Source organism: Ursus americanus, chromosome 2, assembly GCF_024610735.1.
Source record: "Ursus americanus isolate L20-20 chromosome 2, mUrsAme1.1.p, whole genome shotgun sequence".
NCBI lineage: Eukaryota > Metazoa > Chordata > Mammalia > Carnivora > Ursidae > Ursus > Ursus americanus.
In genome coordinates, this window is record NC_142128.1 from 26,527,968 (window position 1) to 26,554,514 (window position 26,547).

The 26,547-nt window shown below is 42.4% G+C and overlaps 1 protein-coding gene across 3 annotated transcripts in view; it reads left to right on the forward strand.

Annotated features, from left to right (window-relative positions):
- The first annotated feature begins 15,244 nt into the window (after positions 1 to 15,244).
- The window catches only part of SMG1 (SMG1 nonsense mediated mRNA decay associated PI3K related kinase), a 98,565-nt gene continuing 87,262 nt past the window's right edge, over positions 15,245 to 26,547 (forward strand). For all 3 annotated transcript variants that reach the window (XM_045776091.2, XM_045776088.2, XM_045776089.2), the window contains exon 1: positions 15,245 to 15,728. Coding sequence is in view for 2 of the 3 variants with exons in the window: in XM_045776088.2 (XP_045632044.2) it covers positions 15,637 to 15,728 (92 nt within the window). In the remaining variant the exon portion in view is untranslated. The remainder of the gene's footprint in view (positions 15,729 to 26,547) is intronic.

The following is a 26,547-nucleotide window of genomic DNA, read 5'->3' on the forward strand; positions in this document are numbered from 1 at the left end:
ATAAATAAATAAATAAATAAATAAATAAAATCTTAAAAAAAAAAGGTAATTCTATAGGGTCAGAAAAGGGAGATTTCCTTCAGGTCTTAGGGTAAAGATAAATTGTATGTAAGAGTTGATTTCCCCAGGGGGTTGGGAGGGAAGGGTGCTGCCTGGGTGGTTCAGTCAGTTAAGTGTCAAACTCTTGATTTCAGCTCAGGTCATAATCTGAGGGTCATGAGATGGAGCTTGGGGTCAGTCTCCACACTGGCATGGAGCCTGCTAAAGATTCTCTCTCTCCCTTTTCCTCTCCCCCTCCCCCTACTCCCATGTGCACTCTCTCTCTCTGTCTCTCTGTGTCTCTCTTAAAAAAAAAAAAAAAAGAATTGATTTGGGCCTGGAAGGGTAGAAAGTTTAGGTCTTGTGAGGAGACCCAGGGAGATAATTCTTAGCAGAGACTATGATGAACTAACCAATGGCCATGGGATAGCTTGTATCTCTCGAGCTGCCCACATACAGTGTCAGCATCCCTTAGACAGTGCTCAGTCAAGGATACATACTTATCCTTTATCTGGCACAGCACTGTCCAATAGAACATAATTTGAGCTACATATGTAATTTTAAACTTTCTACTAGCCACTTGTAAAAAAGGAAAGAGAAACAAGTGATTAATAGTATATTTGACCTAACCCAATATAGATAAAATATTATCACTTCATATAATCAATATAAAAATTGAGATATTTTATACTCTGTTTTTAGGTAATAAGTCTTTGAAAGCTGGTGCCTATTTTACTTACAGCTTGTCTCAGTGAAAACCAGCCACGTTCCAAGTGCTCAATAGCCATAAGTGGCCAGTGGCTATCATATTAGACAATATCAATCTAAACTACCACTCTTTTTTTTTTTAAAGTATGTTCGAGGCCCAACGTGGGGCTTGAACTCATGACCTAGAAATTAAGGATCACGTGCTGTATGGACTAAACTACCATTCTTATTCACGTGTTCTTTCTTCCAAAAAGTTTGAATACAGTTAATTAGGTTTCAACAGGCTTCCCAAACTGTGTTCTGATGGACAAGACTGATGCTAGCAATATTTTTAATCTAAAAACTATTTCTGTAAATAACACATGAGAAAAATCTATTGGGGCTCCTGGCCGGCTCAGTCAGAAGAGCAGGCAACTCTTGATCTTGGGGTCATGAGTTTGAGCCCCACATTGGGTGTAGAGCTTACTTTACATATATATATATGAAATTTTTAACTCATTACTTTAAAAATTAAATTACTAATTCATTTTAAAAAATAAAAGAGAGGATGTGGAGAAAAACGGAACCCTTATGCACTACTGGTGGGAATACAAACAGTGCAGCCACCATCAAAAACAGTATGGCGTTTCCTCAAAAAATTAAAAATGGAATTACCATGTGATCCTGTGATTCCGCTGCTGGGTATTCACCTAAAGAATATGAAAACATTAATTCGAAAAGATATACGCACCTGCATGTTTATTGCATCATTATTTACAATAACCAAGTTATGGAAGCAGCCCAAGTGCCCATAGATGAATGAATAAAGAAGATTCCATATGTACAGTGGAATATTATTCAGCCATAAAAAAGCTATATTGTAGCATATGTCAAAATTTCCTTCCTTTTTCTCATTTTCCTTTCCTTCCGTTTTAAGTCTGATTAATACTCCCCTGAATGTATATACTGCATTTAGCTTTTGCATTCGTCCATCAAAGGACACTTGGCGGTGCTCCCACCTTTTGGCTATTGTGACTACTGCTGCTCTGCACGTGGATGTACAAATAATTTGTGTGAGTCCCTGCTTTCCATTCCTTTGGGTATATACCCTCTAGAATTGCTGAATCATATGATACTTCTATGTCTTAATTTGTTGAGGAACTTCTGCACTGTTTTCCATGGTGGCTGCACCATTTTATAGGCTCACCAGCAAAGCGCAAGTGTTCTGATTTCTCCATATCCTCACCAGCACTTGTTATTTTCTGCTTGTTTGTTATTTACTTAAAATAGCCATCCTACTGGGTAAAAAGTGCTATCTTACTGTATGGGTTTTGTTGTTGTTGTTGTTGTTGTTGTTGTTGTTTTGTTTTGTTTTTTAAGTAGGCTCCACACCCAACTTGGGGCTGGAATTCATGACCCTGAGACCAAGAGTCATACGCTCCACTGACTGGGCCAGCAAGGTGCTCCTGTGGTTTTCTCTTGAACTTCTGTAATCATTAGTGATGATGAACATCTTTGCAGGTGCTTATTAGCCATTTCTATAACTTCTTTGGAGAAATGTCTGTTTGAGTCCCTTGCCCATTTTTTCAATTGAGTTGTTTGTTCTTTTGTCCTTGTTGAGATGTAGGAGTTCTTCATATATTCTGGATATTGACCCCTTTTCAGATATATGACTTGCAAATAGTTTCTCCCTTTCTATGGGCTTCCCTTTCCCTCTGTTGATAGTGTCCTTTGATGCACAAAAGTTCTTAATTTGGTGGTAGTCCAACTTAATTTACTTTTCTTTTAATGGCCTCATTGGAACCTTTGGATAAAGAGATCAGTGTCTTCCTAGTCAGTGAACTCTGCCATAGTCTAAAAGTTAAACAGAAGAACCCTTAATATTTTAATCTACTGACCCCTTTCATGAAGTCTAAGTGTTCTTGTTGTTTTTTTTTTTTCCTGGAAAACACTGAAATCTTTCGAATGCATGTTCTCAAGTGTTCTTCCAAATAGTCTTTCAGAAGTTTGCTTATTTATGAGTACAACATCTTCTTCTGTGCTGAGCCTGGGACTCAGAGCCATTCCTCACTCCTCACCTGCCCTGCTCTGTAGCACAGACACTGATCCCCGAAGGTCGCGTTTTCCAGGCTCTTATGTGAGCTGACTCCCAGCTGGGTTGAACCAATAACAGGTCACTGGCATGAGATTGGAGGTCAGGAGGAAGGCAGAAGCCAGGGCATTTATCTTCTCTATCTCTGCCTCTGAATCACCTTCGTGGCTCCAGCGCCCAATGGAAAGACCTGGCCCACATCTTCTCTCAGGTGCGACCAGGCCCCATGGCCTCTGGCAGCACCCTTGTTTGTCTTTTCAGCTCCAGGAGTGGTAGTGGCTCGTGCTGATGTGAATCACTGGATTGCCTCACTGTTCAGCCAGGGGCTGTCAGGAAATAGCTGGTAATACTGACCGAGGAAATAAGAAGAAAATTTAGTAAAGGAACTATTGACAGAGGGGTGGGCAGAGTTGTTGTTGTTGTTTTTTTTAATTTTGTTTATTTATTTGTCAGAGAGAGAGAGGGAGTGCACAAGCAGGGGGAGCAGCAGGCTCCCTACTGAGCAAGGAGCCCAATATGGAACTCGATCCCAGGACCCTGGCATCATAACCTGAGCCAAAGGCAGACACTTAACCCCTGCACCAACCAGGCGTGCTGGGCAGAGTTCTGATAAACTAACAAAGGAGACACAGTAACCCCGGGCTGGTAACAGCAAGGAGCCTCTATCGCCCTTCGGCCCTGGCAAAGGTAGCTGGATGAAGACAGCTGTAGGGCCTTCAGTAGAGGGATGCAGCCACCTCCAGGTGAGCTGTAGGGATGAAGCTGGAGGAATTAACACCCAGACATCACTCTGCTCCCACTCGTCCATCTGGTGGTGCCTCCTATTGGCAGAACTCAACCAGAAGATAGAGAAAAGGCCCCTGCCGATGCAGTCCTTACAGGTCCACCCCTGGGGCCCGCAGCAGGGGCAGAGAAGGCTGGAGAGCCGATCTGGATGGACAAATGGAAAGTAGCAGGTACACCCACTCACACATTGTCCCCCGTTTGGCTTCTCAGCAGCCAAGGCACACATTCCCATGGTCTGTGTGTAGAAAATGGACTGTGTTATGATTCTTATTCTTATTACTTTGCAATAATATGCCTTTAAGAAAGATTGTGCTCTACCAGGGATAGGCAAGCTTTAGCCTGTAGACCGAATATAGCCAGCTGCCTGTTTTTGTAATTAGGTTTTTACTGAGGCACCGCCCACTCATTCTTTGACATCAGCTGTGGCTGTTCTTCCACAACTGTGGCAGAGTTCAGTTGTTTCAACAGAGATCACACGGCCTGCATGGCCTAAAATATTTACTCTCTGGCCTTTTGCGGGAAGAGTTTGCTGACCCCTGTGCTGTACCCATTATACCTGGCAGAACCGATTCCATAACTTGTGGGTCTTAATGAGAAATGAAAACCCAGAGCCCCTTCTTCAAAATCCAGTAAGTATTTCAAGATGGCGGCAGGAGAGTGTTAAGAACATAAGGCTTAGTTCTAAGTGCAGGGTCACGTGGGGCTGCGCAGATCCCACACCTCTGTGTATACACATATAGAATGTTTCTAGCCCAATACCATGGCTGCATGGTAATCCCGTTATTTCACTATTTCCGGAGGCTTGAGGGGCAGGAGATATGGAATTTGATGTAATGGAAGCTGGGAGCCATCATGTGCTCTGGGGGTGCAGAGATCTACAAGAACAGGAGAATGATTTGAGGGAGAATTTTCACAATGCACAATTTTTTCAATTAGAGAAAACTTAGAAACAGAGACTAGCACAAAGAGACCAAGAGACACAAACAGTCCCAATATTTTAATGTATGTCTGCTACTATGCTTCTAGGGTACTCCCCACCAGTTTCTCTCGATGAAAATATATAGAGAAAAAAAATGAATCCTGGTTCTCCAAAACATATTTCACTGGTAAAAATGACTAGGTGTTTAGAATTCTGTGCATCGTTTTGGTACGTTATAACATGGTCAGAAAAATGGTCCTCCTTATAGGCCCCTCAGGTGGTTTTTAGGTAGGAGGTGTCTTTGGCATTAGATAGCACAGTTTCTGCCACTTATCAAGCTGTGTGGCCTAGGGAAGGTGACACTGCATTTTTCAAGTGCAATTTCTTCCTATGGGGGGGGGGGAAGATTTGATAATATTTACCTTCTAGAGTTTGAGAAATAGTGGTGATGAGAAATGAGTGAGCATTACTGTGTTAACAAAATGGTAGAAAGGGGCGCCTGGGTGGCACAGCGGTTGAGCGTCTGCCTTCGGCTCAGGGCGTGATCCCGGCGTTATGGGATGGAGCCCCACATCAGGCTCCTCCGCTATGAGCCTGCTTCTTCCTCTCCCACTCCCCCTGCTTGTGTTCCCTCTCTCGCTGCTGTCTCTATCTCTGTCAAATAAATAAATAAAATCTTTAAAAAACAAAACAAAACAAAAAAACCAAAATGGTAGAAAAGGTGGGTTCTGCTTTTAAATTGGGGAGCACAGGGCCAGGTTTCGTCATTTATTAGCTCTCTACTATCCCTGGGATTTGCTGAGAATAAACATTTCGCAAACACTCACTGATGATTTGGAGATTAGGCTATTATTTTTCTACATCCTATTATTTTCGTATTTGTTTCCTTTACCCGAGGTGATGTAACGCTCGGCCATCTGCTTCCCCTTCATCCAAAAGCCACCTGCAATCATGCTTTTTCTGAGAAGCTTCTTCCAGGGCCCAGCAGGGAGTGTCCCCTAAGAGGTGGCATGCTTGGGGGACAGTCCAAACACCATGCCAAGCAGTGTGACCTTCAGATCATTTTAGCACAAAAGACCACAAAAGCCTTCATTTTTTCCTTTGGCATAAGACGAAGGGATTGTCTCAGTTATTTTTATGTGTATATATAGCGGCAGTCCACTAAAGAGGCTGAAAGATTCTATTTCAGCAAGATGCTCTGAAGGGAAATATTTATCCCTGTCTTACGTGGTAGGCAATGTAACTCTTATTTATTTATTTATTTATTTAAGATTTTATTTATTTATTTGACAGAGAGACAGCCAGTGAGAGAGGGAACACAAGCAGGGGGAGTGGGAGAGGAAGAAGCAGGCTTCCAGCTGAGGAGCCTGATGCGGGGCTTGATCCCAGGACCCTGGGATCACACCCTGAGCTGAAGGCAGACGCCTAAGGACTGAGCCACCCAGGCACCCCAAGCAATTTAACTCTTTACCTGAAATGAATTAAACTAGTAACACGTGGGGTGCCTGGCTGGCTCAGTCGGTAGAGCATGCAACTCTTGATCTCGGGGTTGTAAGTTCAAACCCCACATTGGGTGTAGAGATTACTTAAAAAAATAAAATCATTAAAAGATGTTTCACCTCTACTTAGCAGCAATGTCACCTTGGGTAAGTCATGTCCTTTATAACCTCTGCTTCTTCATCTATAAAACAAGAATAAGAAGAGCAACCACCTTTATGTGGCAGGCTTGAGGATTCAGTGAGCAATGAGCTAGTTACATAAAGCCCTTAGCACCATGACTGCGAGTAACAAGGGCCCACTAAATGTTAGTTAGTGTTATTATGAATTGTGTGTCCTCACCATCATCATCAGATTTGGGTGACTTCCAAGCAGTGACAACAGAAACTGAAGACACCACTCTTCTTTACCCTGACTTCCATCTGTATACCTCTTCTTCCTGTCCCCATCACACATTAATATCCCTTCTCTTCAACTCAATCGTGGAGGCCCTGGCTTTAGCAAGATGTTTAAGAAGGCTATTGCTGGGGCGCCTGGGTGGCTCAGTCGTTAAGCGTCTGCCTTCCGCTCAGGGTGTGGTCCCAGAGTCCTGGGATCGAGCCCCGCATCGAGCCCCGCATCGAGCCCCGCATCGGGCTCCTCCGCTGGGCGCCTGCTTCTTCCTCTCCCACTCCCCCTGCTTGTGTTCCCTCTCTTGCTGGCTGTCTCTCTCTTTGTCAAATAAATAAATAAAATCTTAAAAAAAAAAAAGGCTATTGCTGGTGAGGAACTCAGGGTAAGACTCTAGAAGCAAGGGATTGAAACAAGAGGAAGAAACCCAAGGCTAGACTGCTAGGAGCTCCTTCTGAAAGCCAGAGAGAAAAGAAGATGTGGTATCTCTGGCTTGCCAATTAATATTCAAAGCAAAAAGTTTTTGCTTCCATGCAATCCAGTTCTTCAGAAAGACATTGACCAGGTAAAGGAAAGAGATAGACCCAGGATATCTTTTTAAAAGGTTAAACGATAACTGTACCAACAAGAGATGTCAATGACTTACTGCTGGAGATTTTATTTACGAAATCTGCATTTTATTTACATATGTCCCACATACTGCTTTAATCGTGAGAAGAAAAGGAGTTGGTTCCTTTAGTAGCAGCCAGGCAAATCCTTGGGCACCTCTAGGGCCAAGCATGGGAGAATCTCACGCTGTGTTTTCTCCACTTCATAAGTCACAAATAGCTTTGGCTGGGTAACATCGTCCTCCAATTTTATTGTTTGGAGAATGCATGAGCCACTGGGCAGCACGTCTTGTGCCCTGATTCATAGAAGCTTGGCCCTTGCCTCAAGCTGAGGCAGCCTGAGTGGAGATTTCAAATGTGTCATGAGTTTCCCGGCCAAATTCCTTCAAGCACCAACTCGAAAACTCAAAAATAGCCCTTACTGAGGGAGCTTGACCTGTGACAAAGATTTCCTAGCTGGGAGCATGTATGAGCGGGCTGCTGTTTTTCTTTTTTAAAAATCTGCTTTAATGTCTCTCTGATGTGAATTTGCTTTTAAGATTGTCTTTGAAAAATCATTCTTGTACTTGAGTCTCCTGTTTGAGAATGGGGTTCCCAATTCTTGGTGCTGAATTGGGGTTAATCCTGTGCCAGATCTAAGGATTAAAGGAAACAAAAGAGAAGAGCCTTAGCTTTTGTTTACTTGGGAATATCAATTTAAGTCTCTATCTAGGAAATCTGGAAGATCCATCTAGAAAAATTCTGGTGGTTAAGGACTCTGGGGTTGGCCTGTGTTCAAATTCTGATTCCAGGGTCTTTCAGAAGTTAAAAGCTCAGGTCTACTCAAGAGATTTTGAGGTTCTGATATAAAAAATATAAGAATGTGGGGCGCCTGGGTGGCACAGCGGTTAAGCGTCTGCCTTCGGCTCAGGGCGTGATCCCGCGTTATGGGATCGAGCCCCACATCAGGCTCCTCCACTATGAGCCTGCTTCTTCCTCTCTCATTCCCCCTGCTTGTGTTCCTTCTCTCGATGGCTGTCTCTATCTCTATCGAATAAATAAATAAAATCTTTAAAAAAAAAATATAAGAATGTGTAAGAAATAGGGGCGCCTGAGTGGTGCAGTTGTTAAGTGTCTGCCTTCAGCTCAGGGCGTGATCCCAGCGTTCTGGGATCGAGCCCCACATCAGGCTTCTCTGCTAGGAGCCTGCTTCTTCCTCTCCCACTCCCCCTGCTTGTGTTCCCTCTCTTGCTGGCTGTCTCTCTCTGTCAAATAAATAAATAAATAATCTTAAAAAAAAAAAAAAGAATGTATAAGAAATAGCCAACAGGGCACAAAATTTATTGTGTATTTTAGGAGTTCTCTATTTACAACTGAGCACTTTTAACACAAAGGGGAAAAACCCAATAATGCAATCTAATTTCTTATTTACCCGGTAATAATTATCATTCATTAGGAAGCATTCATGCATAACCCCTACGGGTGTGTTGCCTGGTTAGGGTGCATTATTTTGTTTTATTTATTTCTTTAAAGGTGCACGATTTTAAATTCCAGACTTCTTTCCTATCAGTGTGTCTCTAGGACTCTGTGTATAACCTCATTAGGCAATAATGTCCAAGGTCTAAATCTGAGGACTTTGATGAATGTGAGGTGAGGACCATATGTCTCTTCTGTCCCTGCCTGTGAGAGTCCTTGCCTGTCACCAGCTATGTGACTTTAGACAGGCTGCTCAGTTCCTGTTGGCATCAGAGATACCGACATCCTAGTGTGGTTTTGGAGAATTCCATGAAGTAACCCACACAGAGCATTTGGCTCAGTGGCTGGCATTAATAAATGCTCAGTAAACAGCCGGAGTTGGTCTCTATTATTAGAGCTAAGACTGTATACGGTGGCCGAAGTTTATTTAATTGGTGTGTGTGGGTCACTGCCACACCCTGAGGGTATGCATTCTTTGTCCATTCATTCAAAGTGTAGTTATTGAATGCTTACTTGTAGTTTTTAAACAAATTTTGTTTTACAGCTACCATGTCTGTATTCTAATTAGGAAACCAGCGATAAGCAAGAAAGAAAAACAATCACCCATGATCCTATGGATCACAGGACATCAGTATTAGGCACATTTAATACATTTTCTTCTTTTCTCCTTCCTGTTTTCTCCTCCCTTTTTATTTTTTATTTTTTTTATTTTTTCACTTTTTTAAAATGATTTTTTATTATATTATGTTAGTCACCATACAGTATATCCCCGGTTTCCGATGTAAAGTTTGATGATTCATTAGTTGCGTGTAACACCCAGTGCACCATGCAATACGTGCCCTCCTTACTACCCATCACCAGTCTATCCTATTCCTCCACGCCCCCTCCCCTCTGAAGCCCTCAGTTTGTTTCTCAGAGTCCATAGTCTCTCATGCTTCATTCCCCCTTCTGATTATCCCTTTTTTAATTTTTTCAAAAATATTTATTTATTTATTTGAGAGAAAGAGAGAGAGCATGGGGAGGGGCAGAGGGAGAGGGAGAGAGAAAATCTTCAAGCTGACTCCCAATAGGGAGCTTGATCTCACAACTTTGAGATCATGACCTGAGCTGAAATCAAGAGCCAGCTGCTTAACCTATGGAACCACCCAGGCACATCACTCCTCCTTTTTTTTTTTTTTTTAAGATTTTTTTATTTATTTATGTGACAGAGAGACAGCCAGCGAGAGAGGGAACACAAGCAGGGGGAGAGGGAGAGGAAGAAGCAGGCTCCCAGCCGAGGAGCCCGATGTGGGACTCGATCCCAGAACGCCAGGATCACGCCCTGAGCCGAAGGCAGACGCTTAACGACTGCGCTACCCAGGCGCCCCCCACTCCTCCTTTTTTTAACCGAGTTGAGGAAACAGTACATATTTACTTTTGAATCTCATGATTTTTTAAAACACATTAACATAATATTTTCCTGATTTCATTAAGAATTCTTCATAAATATAATTTTTTTAAGAGAGAGAGAACAAGCAGGGAGAGCAGCAGAGGGAGAGGGAGAAGCAGGCTCTTGCTGAGCAGGGAGCCCAATTCGGGACTCGATCCCCAGACCCTGGGATCATGAATTGAGGCGAAGGCAGATGCTTAACCAACTGAGCCACCAGGCACCCCCATAAATATAATTTTTAATGACTGCTGAAAATTCCAACTATGAATATACTGCTCCCTAATTAGCTTCCTATTGCTGAGCATTGAGATAATGTTCCTTTTTGGGCTATTTGTAAGTAAAAATGAGAATAATATTTTTGTATCGATCTTGGTTCATATTTTAGATAATTTCCATTTCATTCTTCCATTAACAACTATTTTTGGAGTGTTTACTCTGGGTCAGGTGCTGTGCTGTGTGCTGAGAATCCAGGGGGGAGAGATGGACAGGTGTGGACTTTGCTTTCACAGATAGAGCTCCTATTCTAAGAGTGAGACAGATAATAAGTGTGCAAAGAAACCCAATACTTGCAGATAGTGATGGGAGCTGCCAAGAAAAGAAATATGGTGTGTGACAGAGCATCCCTAAAAAGGGCATTGGCTAGCAGTTTTTTGGGCAGGGAGGTCAGGGCAAACCTCTCAGAAGAATTGAGATGGGCCATGGAAAACAGTGCAAGGACTAAGGTGAGGCAGATGAGGTGGCTAGACCCCCGGATATTAGGGAGGCACTCCCTGGCAGGTCTGTCTGTGCCTATGCAGGGTTGGCATTTGCAAGACATTGAGAGCAAGTGCCTCCTTAAATTTGGCACCCTAGGCACTCCACTTATGTCACCCAAGTCCTAACCCTGATGGCAACAAATACAGGAAAGGCATTCCAGGCAGAAGGAATAGCAAGTGCAAAAACCCAGAGTCCAGAGAGGCTTGGTATGCTTCAGGAACAGACAATCAGTCCCTATGACCCGAGTAGAGGGGAGAAGTGCTGAGGGAGCCACGAAGCAGAACCACCAAAAGAAACAAGATAACATTTTTGGAAAGTTTTGAGAGTTGATCACATCTGATGTATTTTTTTGTTCTTTTTTAAGTATCCAAGTATTTGCCATGGGAAAAACTGGGCTTTTACTACCCCCCCCAAGTGGTTTAGAATTGTTTTTAAAACTCACATATATTGGGAGGCAAGGTTGGGGTTAGGAGGACACCAATAACTTTTTTAGGGCTTAAGGGCTTGAAGGTGGTGTTTCTCAGTCTTGGTTGCACTTTTTTTTTTAATTTTTTAAAGCTTTTACTTATTTATTTGACACACAGAGAAAGAGAGAGAGCACAAGCAGGGGGAGTGGCAGGCAGAGGGAGAGGGAGAAGCAGGCTCCTCATGTAGCAGGGGGAGCCTGATGCGGGGCTCAATCCCAGGACCCTGGGATCATGACCTGAGCCGAAGGCAGTTACTTAGCCAACAGAGCCACCCAGGCGCCCTTGGTTGCACTTTAGAATCCCCTGTGGAAGCCTTAAAAATATACTGATGCCTGGGGGCACTTGGCTGGCTCAGTCTGTACAGCATGCAAGTCTTGATCTGAGGGTTGTGAGTTCGAGACCGACCTTGGGCATAGAGATTACTTAAAAAAAAAAAAAAAAGACTAATGCCTGAGATTCAGATTTAATTGGTCCGGGGTGCAGCCTAGGTGTGGGGATTTTACTATGAAGACAAAATTTATAACCACCACTAGGCTCTTGTTCTGGGTATGAGCTGTTTGGGTAAGATGTTTACAAGGTAGAAGAAACTAGCTTTTATAGACTCTTGTAGACTCTTAGTTTTATCTTAAGAAGAACTGGAAGCCATTAATGGGTTTTAAATAGGATGGTGACATGATCTGATTTTTATTTGAAAAGAAAATCACTGAAGCGCCTGGCTGGCTCAGTTGGTAGAGTGTGAGACTCTTGATCTTGGAGTTGTAAGTTCGAGCCCCATGTTGCATGTAGAGGTTACTTAAAAGTGAAGTCTTTAGGGCACCTGGGTGGCTCAGTCAGTTAAGGGTCTGCTTTCTGCCCAGGTCATGATCCCAGGAGCCTGGGATCGGGTCCCACGTCGGGCTCCCTGCTCAGTGGCGAGTCTGCTTCTCCCTCTGCCCCTCCCCTGCTTGTGCTCCTTCTCTCTCACAAAAATAAATAAATAAAATCTTTCTTTGAAAAAAAATTAAAGAAAATCATTTTGGCTACACCGTGGCAAATTTCCTTAGGATAGGTTCCCCGTAGCAGAATGACTGGGGGAAAGGTATTAACAATTTTAAGTTTTTGGATGCATGCTCTTAAATTGCTTTCCAGTAAGTTGCTGCCAAATGACATTCACCTACCTTCTGTGTCCTCGTACTGCCTCTTTGCCAACACTGAGTGCTTTTGAGGGTTAATCATTTCTATGGGAGAAGTACAAGAAAACAGCAAATAAGAAGCAGTTGTTGGAGCAACTGGACAGAAACCCGGGTAGCTACTTTTTTCTTCTTCTTCATTGGTCAAATATTATCCAAATAGCCATGTGCTTCAGAGAAGTTGTAGATCTGATTTCTAGCTAACATTTATTGTTTACTGTTTGGCAGGCACTGTGCAAAGCACTTTACATGCAAGATCTGTGTTAATTCTCTCAACATTCTTAAGATGTCAGTACTGTTACCTTCATTTTACAGGGGAGACACTGAGGCACTGTCACAGTCAGGACCTTTTAAGTGGAGGAGTTGGAATTTGAACCCAGAGCCCATTCTTGAATTACTCTGCTGTTTTTCTGTAATTTGAAAAGGCTAAAGGACTCCTGATATTTTTCTTAAGGGTCTAAGTTTCTGGTTATTGTGCTGCAAATCATTTTAGAATCTGACATAATTTGGTCCCTGCACCATTGTTACAATAAACTATTAAGGAAGTCAAAGTGATTAATTGGCCACATCAGCCATTTACTCATGGGTCTGAGGGGAGGAGAGGAGCATTAACTTACCTGGAACATAAAAAGTACAAGATCTGAGGAAAGCAGGTCCAAGGAAGCTCAGAACTTAATATTAAGGAAAGGCTTTGCGAGTGGGGCCTTTCTAGTCAGATTGCAAGACAGGCTTGCATGGTAGTGGAAAGAAGAGAAATTGAGCAAAAATAAATATTTTAGTCATTTCTAATAATAGTTGTATTTTTCTGACTCCTACTCCCAGAGTTCCTTGAGGACAGAGATGGATGGAGTCTTGATTACTGTCCTGTCCCCAAATGCTTGGTTAGTGGATGCTCAATAAATTTGGCTGAATGTTGAATGAACGAATAAATCAGGATTAGGCTGTACATTTAAAATTTATGGGAGAACAACATATTTATTGTTGCTTATGCAATTAAACATTAATTAAAAACAAATAGAACCCAAATATCTTGTGGCAGGAATAATAGTCTCCCAGAGAGGACTGAGTGAGGGGACCCTAATCTTGGGATTCTATTCAAGAGGGACTTTTTCTCTTCATAGGAGAATAGGAAAGAGGAAATGATAAACAGGGGAGAAAGGATACCTCTTACTACGAACTGGTAGGACCCTTCCTCACATCCTCTCCTCAGCAAGAGAGGTAGGGAAGTGTGGGGGTACCTAGGGCAAATTTTAGGATGGAGTGTGTACGTGAGATAAATCCCTCTTAATGTAGATCTTCTTTTTTTAAGAATTTATTTATTTATTTGAGAGAGAGCTCGAGCAGAGCCTGTACGCGTGAGATTGGGGGAGGGGCAAAGGACGAAAGAGAGAAAGCAGCACAAGGAGATTCCACACTGAGCCTGGAGCCCAAGATGGGGCACGATGTCACCACCCTGAGATCGTGACCTGAGCCAAAATCAAGAGTCATCCTTTTTTTTTTTTTTTAAGGATTTTATTTATTTATTTGAGAGACTGAGACACAGAGACAGAGAGAGAGAGCAGGAGGGGGGAGCGGGCAGAGGGAGAGGGAGAAGCAGACTCCCCGCTGAGCAGGGAGCCAGACACCAGACACAGGGCTGAATCCCAGGACCCCGATATCATGATCTGCGGGGGAAGGCAGATGCTAAACCGACTGAGCCACACAGGTGCCTCTTAATGCAGGTCTTATTATTATTATTATTTTTAACACATGTAGGTGACTATACTTGGGTCTGACCTAGTGGGGATTTCTGTATTGAGTCAAGTATCAGCCCCAGTTCAGAGGTTTCTTTTTCCCCTGAATGGGAGAAAGCGAGGTGAGGGGAGAAAAGTTCTTTTGAAAATCTTAACTTTCCATCTTTTAGAACTGGCAGGATCTTACCTGAGTGAGGAATTGGTGGGCATAAGCAAGAAGCCCAAGGTTGAAGGGGTATGCGTGTGGATATATCAGTCTTATGATCTTCAAGTACTTAAGGTAACAATTTTTAATTACACAAGTGATATATGGACTGTATTCTTGCAACGTAAAATAGGTTAAGACCCTCTGTGTTGATGTGAAAACTCTTTTGACTATGCTGCCCAGAGGTAGCTCCCCTGTTCAATGTACATCTTCCTCAGCTTTCCTCTATGCATCTGTACTCACATTATGTATCAGATGCTCTAGTGAAATCTTTCCGGGACACTGTGGGGGTGTGTGGGGGAGGAGTGCTCAGGTGTGCAACCCCGCCCTTACCAGCCTGATTCTGTGGTGGTGGTGGTGGGCAAGTGTCAAGGTGAGAGGATTTATAAGCACATTTCACATTGCAGGGGACAGGGATTGCGGGGCACAGGGAATTACCTTTTCTCCCTCTATTTAGTTAATTTTTTTTTACAGTGTGAAGAGATGGTCAAGGTGTAAGGACTCCATGGGCACATTTCAGGTGAGGGCTGGGTAGGTGGCTATCCACCCTCTCTATTTTTTATTTTTACTTTTTACCGTATAGGGTGGGGGAAATGGGCACACGTGAACTGTAAGGGGACGCCTGCGTGTGCGCGCGCGTGGCTGTGCGCGCGCGCGCAAAGGGCACTCCCAGGTCCTTGATTGGATGCCTGTTTACACCTGACTGCCCAGCCCTCGGGGGGTCTGGCGCTTTCTGGAGAGTGTGTGGGAGGGTGTGCACTTGGGGTGGAGTCGGAGATCCCCTCTCCCATGATCCCCCGCGGCGGGGCGGGGACCTTGGCGTGGTCCGCTGGGAGTGAAGGCGAGCCCGGGGCGCGGGAGCGCGATCCACTCGCTGCGCCCGCCCGGCCCCGCCCCCCGCAGCCGGCTCCGCCCCCCGTAGCCGGCCCCGCCTCCGTAGCCGGCCCCGCCCCTCTCTCCAGGCCGGGCGGGCGCCGGCACCGCCCCTCGCTCCCAGCATGCCGTGCGGCAGCGGCGGCGCGGCGGGCGGAGCCGGGAGGCGGGGAAGCCGTGGCTGTGTGAGCGTGAGGAGCCGCCGCCACCGCCTCCTCGCCGTCCTCTTCCTCCTGGGTCCCGGCGTCGCGGGCCGCGCTCGGCCCTGGAAGAGACGTCGCCTCCCCTTCCTCCGCCTCCCCCTCGCGGCGCCACTCCCGCCTCCTCGTCCTGCGCTGCGGGCTCAGGCGGAACCCGGAACGGCCGTCTGCCTCCCCCGCCCTCCGCCGCCTCCTCCTCCTCCTCCTCCTTCTTCTCTTCGGCTTCCTCCTCAGCCCCGGGCGGGAGCGGAGTGTTGGCGGCGGTCGGTTCGGGCGGCGACTCGCGCTTCTTTGGGCGGCGGCGCTTGGCCATGTCGTGTCGGGGAAGGTAATGAGCCGCAGAGCCCCGGGGTCTCGGCTGAGCAGCGGCGGCGGCGGCGGCGGCACCAAGTACCCGCGGAGCTGGAATGACTGGCAACCCAGGTGGGTGAGCCGGCGCCCAGTCTGCCGCCCCGACCCCCCGGCCCCGCCTCGGGCGGGCCGAGGCCTAGGGCCATCCGGCTGGGAGGCGCGGCCTAGGCCCTCCACCACCCCCCCCTCCCCGGGAACCGAGCGCGGCTTCCTGGGTCCCCTCCCGCCCCGGCTGGGGGAGGAAGGCCGTGGGAGGCGAGGCCTAAATGTCTCCGCTCTCTGCATTTCAGTCCCGGGGCTGGAGTTGAGACCCAGGGCGCCCGGCGAAGGCACTGGCCTAGGACTTGGGTCAAGGAGGGTGAAGAAAGGCTCCTGGTGGTGGTGGGGGACTTTCTGGTTACCACCCACCAAGTTGGAATTTGAGTTGGGGGATCCTGGAAGTCCAGGATCCTCTCTGTTACCCATTCACTTCTTGGTCCCTTACCTTCTGCCCCCACGTAAAAGAGCTCCTTAATTATGATCCCTTCTGTGAGTCCCCTTCCCCACGTGTTAATATTTCAAAATACAAAACCCCCAACACTCCAAGGCTTTACTCTGACTTTAGGCAGGTCATTTGTGGGGCATGAAATGAAACTGTGACTGTTAATGAGGCCGACCACTCTCGTCCTGGGAAATGAAGTTTTCCCCAAATGCAGGGGCAGTTAACCCTGGTGGAGAGCAATTCATACTTGGACTTTTGAGCAGGCACTAAGAGGAATAGAGAATTTCCTCTTGCATGGGGGGGGGGGCAGATTTTTTTCTCAGACCTCCTTGGAATTGAATGTATTTGGAGCATCAGCTTTTTTTGTATACAATTTTTGTGTTTTTCTGATTAATCATGGGGCACTTGTGCCTAATTTAGGACTGAATGCCTAGAAAAACTTCCTAAACGTATATAATGTTTTAGGGATAGTTGATTCGTGGAGTTTTCATACTTTGAAGCACACCCGAAATATGATTGTTCTGTAACTGGCCAAATAAGTGTTAAGACAGGTTGTTGGGATGACTTTGGCTTCCTGATGGATACATGTAACTTCAGCAGTGCTGGAAATAAGATGTTAGAATGTAACATTTTAAGACTTGATAGAAAAATCTTTTGGGTAATGGGTGGTAGCGCATCTTACTCTATTTAATATGTGTTCCCAAATCCTATGTCTGTTGAGAACATTTGTATATAACTAGGTGACTTTAAAAAGTTAATGCCTGCCTCTAGAATTGAGATGTTAAGTAGTTAAAAAATTGTTTGAAACTCATAGCTTTAGTTGTCCTTTACCACTTAGAGTTTGTGAATGCTTTAAATACAATCACTTGACTAGTTTAAGTAATTGTTATCTGTAATTGAGATTCTTAGTTGTTTTATACTTTAATTGAAATGTGTGAAATAGGTTTTTTTTCCTTGCATCTAATGAAATGAGATGATAAATGAACTTGAATTTGACAGCTCTTTGTGGATTTTCCATTATTTTTCAGTATTGTGGTCAGTGTATATGAAATAATTTAGTATCCCTTTAGAAGGCTAAAGTGCTCCTCACAAATAATCCTAGAGCTTTTGGAAAAGAATAAATTGTAGCTTGTAATTCTAAATAAATGGAGTAGCAAAGTTGCAGCCACCTGCTGTGGTCACTTCATTTGACAGATAAGCAGAATGGCTTATATATTTATGGAATATATACATGGATTATTAATGTTATCCATGTTTTCTTCTTTCACGTGTTCTATTTCTTGGCTGTGTGTGGTGTTTGTTGGGGAGAGGATGTAAGCTTTCTTTGACGCTCTTCTCTGTAACAAAGTCTCAGAACTTATTGCCTAGGTAGATGGATACTGTGAGATGTAGTTCGTTACATGGAGTAACATAACAGTTGGTTAGGATGTTGGAAATACTTGACTTTTTTGTAAAAGAGGCAACAGAGAAGTAAGGATGGTATCCCATAGCAGAATTTGATTTATTTGTGGGGTTGCCATAGTTGTTTAGTTAAACAGCCAGTAAAGAACCTTGTGTGCTAAGTCACAATTTTCATAAGTTAAATTTGAGGTTGTTATTCTGTCCGCTCTTCAGAAAGGTGACAGACTTCAGTTAACTGACAGAGTAGAGCCTCTCATCTTCCTCTTGGTTTAAGTGGAGATTTATTTATTTTTCTAAACATCTTCAAACGCAGGCAGATTGCTTATGGTGCATGTGAATCCTTTTGGTTTTTAGAAAAATTATTTGCCTTTCTGTTCCATTACTTCTTTGATTTTACTTATTTTTATTTCCTTAGGTTTAGACTTTTGAACAAGTGCGATATAAAAAAGCAATTCTTGTCGGTTTCTTTTAGTGTTAGTTTGTCAGTTAGTTTGGAAACTGACTGTTGAGTCAGTCATGGCCACACGTGATACTTCACACATATCGACAGGAAGTGTTCCAGGTGGCTGAATAGACTAGTGTCAAATGGCAACAGAGCAAGCCCATTTTTGCTAGAAGCCTACCTTTAGCAGAAAACATTTATATAGTACTGGTTCGCTATATTCTCAATTAAGATTTAGGAATGATTAGGCAAATGAGTGGTTTTATCATTGTCACTAGCCAAAGTATGCCCTTTTCTTGATTTTGTTTTGGAATATAATCTTCTAGTTGTACCAATCAACATAGAGATCAGAATGACTTGTTTTAAAATTAAATGTATAGGGGCGCCTGGGTAGCGCAGTCATTAGGCATCTGCCTTCGGCTCAGGGCGTGATCCCCGCCTTCCGGGATCGAGTCCCGCATCGGGCTCCTCCGCTGGGAGCCTGCTTCTTCCTCTCCCACTCCCCCTGCTTGTGTTCCCTCTCTCGCTGGCTGTCTATCTCTGTCAAATAAATAAATAAAAAATCTTAAAAAAAATTAAATGTATAATTATTATATGTTTTAATATTCCAAAATGGCATGAGTAATTTGGATTGGCGTAAGATATAGATGAGTTTGGAAGTATTCAGGTCAACAGAAAACAAGATTTTACTTCTACACTTGGAGTCTTATGACTTTAACAGATTTATATTGGGTGTTTTACAGTGCCCAAACTTAAGGTCTTTCTACAGTTCAATAATGATGAACTGTATATTAAAAATAGCTTCCATTTTTGGTAGAATGTAGACAGATTAAAGTTCTCAAAAGTACAAGTACCTTTATTCTCTGTTGTCACAGACAAAAAACAGGAAGAATGCTGTTAAGATAGAAAAGCCAGAAACTAGTATGTCTGGCATTGTGAGAAGCTGGATTTTTGAAACCAGAGTTGTCTTTTAGCCTTTTATGAGTCTGTATACTATTTGATGTCCGTGGATACATAGTACAGTGAAATACATAAAGGGAAGAATGAAGTGAAGTTACATGTTTTATAACTGTAAATAGAGCTTTAGTAGAATTTAATGGTTACCAATTCTGTACCACAGATTTTCAAGTACACTATGGGGGTTTATCAGATAACTGCCTATAGGTGTTTAATTTGTGGGGAAAGTTTGTTTTTTCCATTATAAAATAAAATATATGTTTCATGAAACATTTGGCACTTATATCTTTAAATTGAACCTTTTTTCCCCTTTTGTTTTGATTCCTTTTTAAGTTGGGACTATAACTTGAGAGTATTTTAATAACAGGAGATTATGTAACATTCTAATGCAATGAAAATATTTGACTTTAGGAAATATTGATCCTTGAGGGATTTTTATGACTAATGGAGCCACTATCTTTAAGGAGGTTATAGGTTAATATGGGAGAAAAGACTTGGAAAAGGTGAAGTATTATATGGATATTAGTTGTGATATAATTTTTGATTTTATTATTTTTATATGTAACTAATAGAGTTTAAAACCTGGAGAGTCAGAGGATGGAAAGCTGTACAGTTGAGAAGGGAGCAGCAGGACCATGAAATTGATCTCTACTGTTTTGACAGTAAATATGGCGGGGGGGTCTTACCCCCCCCGCCCCCCCCAGTAAGTAAGGAGGTGGCAGATGCAAGTTGTCCACTTGGTAAAAAATTTCCAGTTTGGTTAGAAGGATGGGGTAGTTTTGAGGAGTGATACAGATAAGAGATAGAGGTCCAGAGCTATATTGGAGCTGTATTGTAGGCCTTGAATCATAGCTTAAAGAGACTGCTAAAGACCTGAATATTCTGTTTATAATTCATGATTTAAATTCAGATAAAAGTATTCAGCCCAGTATGTTGGAATTTCCATAAGCAAAAGCCCCTCATGAGTTATCTGGTGTTGTCTGAGGATGGTCAACACAGTGATAATTTCAATCTACTCACAATTCAGTTTAGGTTAGGACTCTTAAGTGGAATGATGATACACAGAAAATATAGTGTGGTCCATGGTGTCTTTTGTGAACACTGAATTCTCACAACCCTTTTTTTTTCCTCCCCTATATTCTTTATGCTGTACCTTTTATTCCCCTGATTTATCCCAGAAATAGAAGCCTGTATCTCCCACTCCACTTCACCCATTCCCCCCCCCAACCCCAGCAACCATCGGTTTGTTCTCTGTATTTATGGGTCTGTTTTTGCTTTTTGTTTGTTGATTTATTTGAATTCTCACTACTTTTAAATGTAAGATTTCTTACCTTCACCGCCTCTCATATAGTACACACTTGCTTATTTGCCTTTCTTATTTATTCTAATCACCTCAAATAAATCCCTATGGTTCTTTTCAGTGGACCTCCCTTTATGGATTCACACAAGCAGTTATTTGTTTGGTGTCTCTTCATATTGTTAACTATTTTGGTTACCTGTCTTTGGCTACCTTAAAGTTTTCTCAGAACCCATTTTATCTTGGGGACTACAGAATAAAACATATCCCCTTTTGTGTAGAGGCTAACAGTAAAGATTGCAGGCATTTTATGCTTTAATCTCTATATGAAATACTCAAGTTTATTACATTTTAATTTTTTAAAAATGTGAGGTGTAACCTATTAAATTCCTATTGTGGTGTTTTTATAGTATTTGTGTTTTTATAGTATTAGTTTTTCTCCATTTGTATTAGTTGATTGAGTGTATATTTCTTCTTGAATTCTTTTTTGTACTCTACTGTTACTTTTTTTTTTGAGATGACGTTGACATATGTATAGATCTTAAGTGAATTTTGACAAATGTATATAACTGTGTAACCATGATACATGTGTAACCCACTCAGGATACAGATACACATTGATTTTCAGTTGGATTACACTCCTTTTCCACCTGTCCCCCCCAGAAAATCAGATGGTGGCTCCCTCATTAATTTCTTTAGACATTTGAGTCTTGGGATACACAAGATCTCTTCTTCTTGGCTAAGTTTATTCCTATCAGCTACAGGTTCATGGATCTTTCTTTACCCTCTGGATACCTACTGTCGCTTAGTTGTTTTCTGTGCTCTCCCCAGTGTAAACCTTCCCTTAAAATCCCTTCCCTGCTACCTCTGCCCTCTGTGATCCCTTTTCTCTTGCAACAGTTCTACAGTGAAAGCTAACTTGCGCTTATCAGTGATTGATCCTTAAGTCCCTGAGGGCTGAGCCTGTCCTTTTCTCCCCTGCTTCTGTGTCTTACTTGCCCTAAATCACTCCCGAAGTTCATTTCTGTCTTAGGGCCTTTGCATGCACTGTTCTTGCTGTGTAGCTGTTGTCTAGATTGCTCTTCTCAGAGTACAGTGACCTGGATACTCATGCTGTCTCAGCCTAAATGTCACCCCTCACTGAGAAAAAGCATCCTTCTTGAGGCGCCTGGGTGTTGCAGTCGTTAAGAGTCTGCCTTTGGCTCAGGTCATGATCCCAGCGTTCTGGGATCGAGCCCTGCATTGGGCTCCCTGCTCAGCGAGAAGCCTGTTTCTCCCTCTCCCATTCCCCCTGCTTGTGTTCTATCTCTCCCTGCCTCTCTGTCAAATAAATAAATAAAATCTTAAAAAAAAAAAAAAAAAGCATCCTTCTCTAACATTTCACCCTGGGTTTTCTTCATTGCACTTAACTATGTATGAAATTTTCATGTGTGTCTTCCCCATTAAAACATGACCTTCACATGTGCATGCATCTTAATGGTTTTACCTTTGTAACCCTTCTTACCTGCTAGTGCATCAGTTACTACGGATGCCTGGCTGGCTCCGTTGGTAGAGCATGTGACTCTTGATCTTGGGGGTCATGAGTTCAAGCACCAAGTTGAGCATAGAGCTTACTTAAAAAAATAGCATACACTCAATATTTGAGTGTCCTTCCTCAAGTAAATACATGAAAATGGAATTCTGCAAGTTTGTTTCTGTATTTAGAGTTAACTCTAGTTTATAACATGGTTACTGTGGGAGGCATTTTGAGGGGAGCTGTTCCTTGTATAGCAGCCTGGTTAGCCTGAGGCAGCAATTTAAATAAGCTGATTGAACAGGTTTAAAGAGACATTGTTTTAGTGTGGCCCGATCTTTTACAGAAGAAAAAATATGTTCATATAAGATTCATAGGTTTTATCCATCTTGAAAAAATACCTTGCTCACATATTTAAAGTTCTTTTACACAATGACATCTTACCCCATATCTGTTGTACCTATTTGTACATCATTTAAACAGTCTAATCACTAAAAAGTTAAGCACTGGGTTGTGCCTTCTGGCATTCCACTAGAGTGCCTGAGTCCTTGTTGTATGCATGCTGATTTGGGGAATGACTGAAACCAAAATTTTCCAGAACGAGGGCACCTGGCTGGCTCGGTCAGAGAGCATCCGACTCTTGATCTCAGGGTCCTGAGTTGAACTTCATGTTGGGAGTAGAGCTTCCAAAAAATAAAAGTAAAAAAAAATTTTTTCCAGAATCAACAGATTTCTCAACATGGTGAATTACTTCTTTCATATTAATCTTCCCTTTTTCAAAAAAGGGAATTGTATTCTTGTTGGAAATTATTTTTTTGGAGCTAAATGTTGCTATTCATATTAACATAGTATGTCTAGGATCTCATGTTTATTATTTTAAAAACTTTTATTTATTTTTTATTTTCGAGAAAGAGAGGAGGGGCAGAGGGAGAGGGAGAGAGAGAATCTTAAGCAGGCTCCACACCCAGTGCAGAGCCCAATGTGGGGGTCAGTCTCTCAGAACCCTGAGATCATGACCTGAGCTGAAGTCTAGTCAGATGCTTAACTGACTGAGCCACCCAAGTGCCCCTATTTAAAAACCTTTTAAAGGCTTCCTGTGTTTGTTTGTTTGTTTGTTTGTTTATTTATTTATTTATTTATTTATTTATTTATTTATTTAAAGATTTATTTATTAGAGGGTGAGCAGGGAGAGAAGCAGAGGGAGAGAGAATATTGAAGCAGAGTCCTCTGAGTGCGGAGCCCAATGCAGACCGGATCCCAGGACCCTAAGATCATGACCTGAGCCAAAAGCTCAACTGACTGAGCCACCCAGGTGCCCGTAAAGGCTTTTTGCTTTTATTTTAAAAATCTTTTTTTAGAGAAGTTTCTGGTATCAGAACAAATTTTGTTTTTTTGGTATGTTATTTCTTTGTTTATAAGAAGAGGCACTACTTTTTTCTTTCATTTCAGCATCACTTTTTTTAAAGATTTTATTCATTTAGAAAGCACGCAGGTGCAGAAGGGAGGGGCAAAGGAAGAGGGAGAGAGAGAATCTCAAGTGGACTAAGCACAGAGCCCAATATGGGGCTCAGTCTCATGACCCTGAGGTCATGACCTGAGCCGAAATCAGTTCAGTGCTTAACCAGCTGAACCACCCAGGTACCCCTCTTTTTAGCTTCTTAAAGGACCTCAACGGTGCTCTTATAGTTCACAAAAAATTACTAATGGCTCTGCAATGGCCTAAGATAATTGTATATTCATGCGTTTGTCTGCAGGTTTTTTAAAAAATGTTGTTTAACTTAGTATTTATTAGATCTCTTTATTTTTGGTGTTGTCCAAAAATAATTACTACCTTTTCTGTTGAATGGGAAGAAGGCTCCACTAATAAGTATGTCTTGGACTATATACTGATAAGATTCTCATTTTTCCTCCATATATGACAGCATTGGCAACATTGTCTTTTTTACTGAAGCTCTTTGAATTTAATTTTTTCCCTTTTACTTAAATTTGTTCATTGAAAATTTGTTTTTCTATCTCCTCTTTAGCATTTTAATTTTCTGATTTTTTTTTTTTTTTGGTTATTTATTTTTAAGTAAGTAGGCCCCATGCCCAGCATGGGGCTTGAACTCACGACCTTGAGATCAAGAGTTGCATGCTGTACTGACTGAGCCAGCCAGGTGCCCCTAATCCGATTTTATTTATTTATTTATTTATTTATTTATTTATTTATTTATTTATTTATAAAAGATTTTACATATTGATTTGAGAAGAGAGAGCAGGAGCAGAGAGAGAGGAAGAGGTAGAGGGAGAAGCAGTCTCTCCACTTGAGCAGGGAGCCCAACGCCAGGCCGGATCCCAGTACCCCGAAATCACAACCTAAGTCAAAGGCAGATGCCCAACCAAATGAGCCACCTAGGCACCCCCCCCCCAATCTGATTTTTAAAAGATGGATGTGGGGCGCCTGGGTGGCACAGCAGTTAAGTGTCTGCCTTCGGCTCAGGGCGTGATCCCGGCATTATGGGATCGAGCCCCACATCAGGCTCCTCCGCTGTGAGCCTGCTTCTTCCTCTCCCACTCCCCCTGCTTGTGTTCCCTCTCTCGCTGTCTCTATCTCTGTCGAATAAATAAATAAAATCTTAAAAAAAAAAAGATGGATGTATTTGTGTGTGTATGTGTGTTTGAAATTTTAATTTTCATCTTGGAATATTTAGTTCTTTGAAGCAACCCATGAACAACTTTTGGTGTTCAGCTTCTTGAGGGTCTCCTTGTTTTATATTCCTGATAATATGAATTTCTTGTCTGAAGTGCAATGCTTTATTTCCAGACTCTTCGTTTTGATTCTAACACTGGACATTCGGATTCATTGCCCTAATGCCAGATTCTGTGTTGGCTTCCTGAGATTTGCCAGAATTCAGACAGAAAAAAACTGTTAATTGAAGGAAAGGTGTCAAATTTTTGTCCGCTGTAGAATGGAACTCTGATTAGATTAGATTCTGATTAAAAAAAAAAAAAATCCCAAAGGTGATCACCAGTATCACATAGTATGGTGCAGTTGAATTAATATATATTTAATTGAAAAGAAAACACATCATGGATATTCTTTCCAAAACTTGTTTATCTTGCCTATCCTTATATTCTTTGGGTAAATGTAAAGAAAAATGGAAGTGAAGCAGATTTTCCAACAGCGGGACTATGAAACTTGAGATTTAGTGTTTTTTCTTTAGTCGGGTTTAAGGGAATCTACCTTGGATCACCTGGCTAGCTCAGTTGTAGAGCATGTGACTCCTGACCTCAGGGTTGAGTTTAAGCCATACGTTGAGGGTAGAGTTTACTTAAAAAAAAAAAAAAAAAAAAAAAAGGAATCCACCTTAAGACACTGTATTGTTTTTGAAGGACTTGAGTTAGAGTTCTGACCATTAAAAAATGATTAATTCTGTCATGATTTGAAATATTGATAGCAGTTTAATGTGTGGTGTCTTATTTCTTTTTTTGAAAATACTGAAATGAAGGGACACCTGAGTAGCTCAGTCAGTTAAGCGTCCAACTCTTACTTCGGCTCAGGTCATGATCTCTGGGTTGTGAGATGGAGCCCCGAGTCATGCTCTGTGCTTAACACGGAGTCTGCTTGGGATTCTCTCTCTCTTTCCCTTTGCCCTTCCCCCTGCATGCATTTTCTGTCTTTCTCTCAAGTAAAATTTTTAAAAAATACTGAAATTAAAATTGAAGTTATGTTTAATAAAGGTTGTATGTGTGGGGATTAACCAAATGGCTGACTATAAGACAAAGTTTTGTAAAAGAAGCCTTTATTTAAGTGACCTGTCTTGTGTAGTTATTGGAATGCTGGTATTCCCTATGTTTTTACTGTTATTAGGATATAAAAATTATACCAGTAGTGCTATTCTCCCCACACTTAGTTCATTTAAAAATCCATTTGCTATCTTAGTATAATTGCATTGGAGAAGTTAGAAATAGAACCGGTGTGTTTTATGTTCCTCTCTCAGGTGTATTTATTTTTAAGAATATGTGCATTTTTAGTATTGATCCTTCACAAATATTTATCTTAGGAGAGGCTGGTGTCATGAAAATAACAGTGGACTAAAAATGGGAAGACAAAGGTCCTTTGTATTGGCGCTACCCAGCTGTTCCTCTCAGGAGGTAATTCTTGCCTTCCCTAAGATGTAGGGTTATGAGGGTTCAAGTTTGGAAAATTACTTTCAAAATTATTTTAGTGCTTCACAAATGCTGTTTGTGTTGCCATGTCTGAATCAAATTTGGAATTTTAAAGATCCTCCCTCTTTTATTTCTTCCTCAAAAAGTTTTAGAATTTATTATACACATGCACACACACTCTAGTTCACATTTCATTTTTTTTTAACTTTATACTTTTTTTTTTTTTAAAGATTTTAGTTATTTATTCAACAGAGAGAGAGACAGCCAGCGAGAGAGGGAACACAAGCAGGGGGAGTGGGAGAGGAAGAAGCAGGCTCGTAGCAGAAGAGCCTGATGTGGGGCTCGATCCCATAACGCCGGTATCACGCCCTGAGCCGAAGGCAGACGCTTAACCGCTGTGCCACCCAGGCGCCCCTTAACTTTATACTTTTTTAAAGATTTTATTTTGTTGGGATGCCTGGGTGGCTCAGTCAGTTAAGCATCTGCCTTTGTCTCAGGTCATGACCCGTGTCCTGGCATTGAGTCCCACATTAGGCTCGCTGCTCATTGGGGAGCCTGCTTCTCCCTCTGCCTACTGCTCCCCCTGCTTGTGCCTGCCCTCTCTGACAAGTAAATAAAATCTTCACAGAAAAAAATAAAAAATTTTATTTT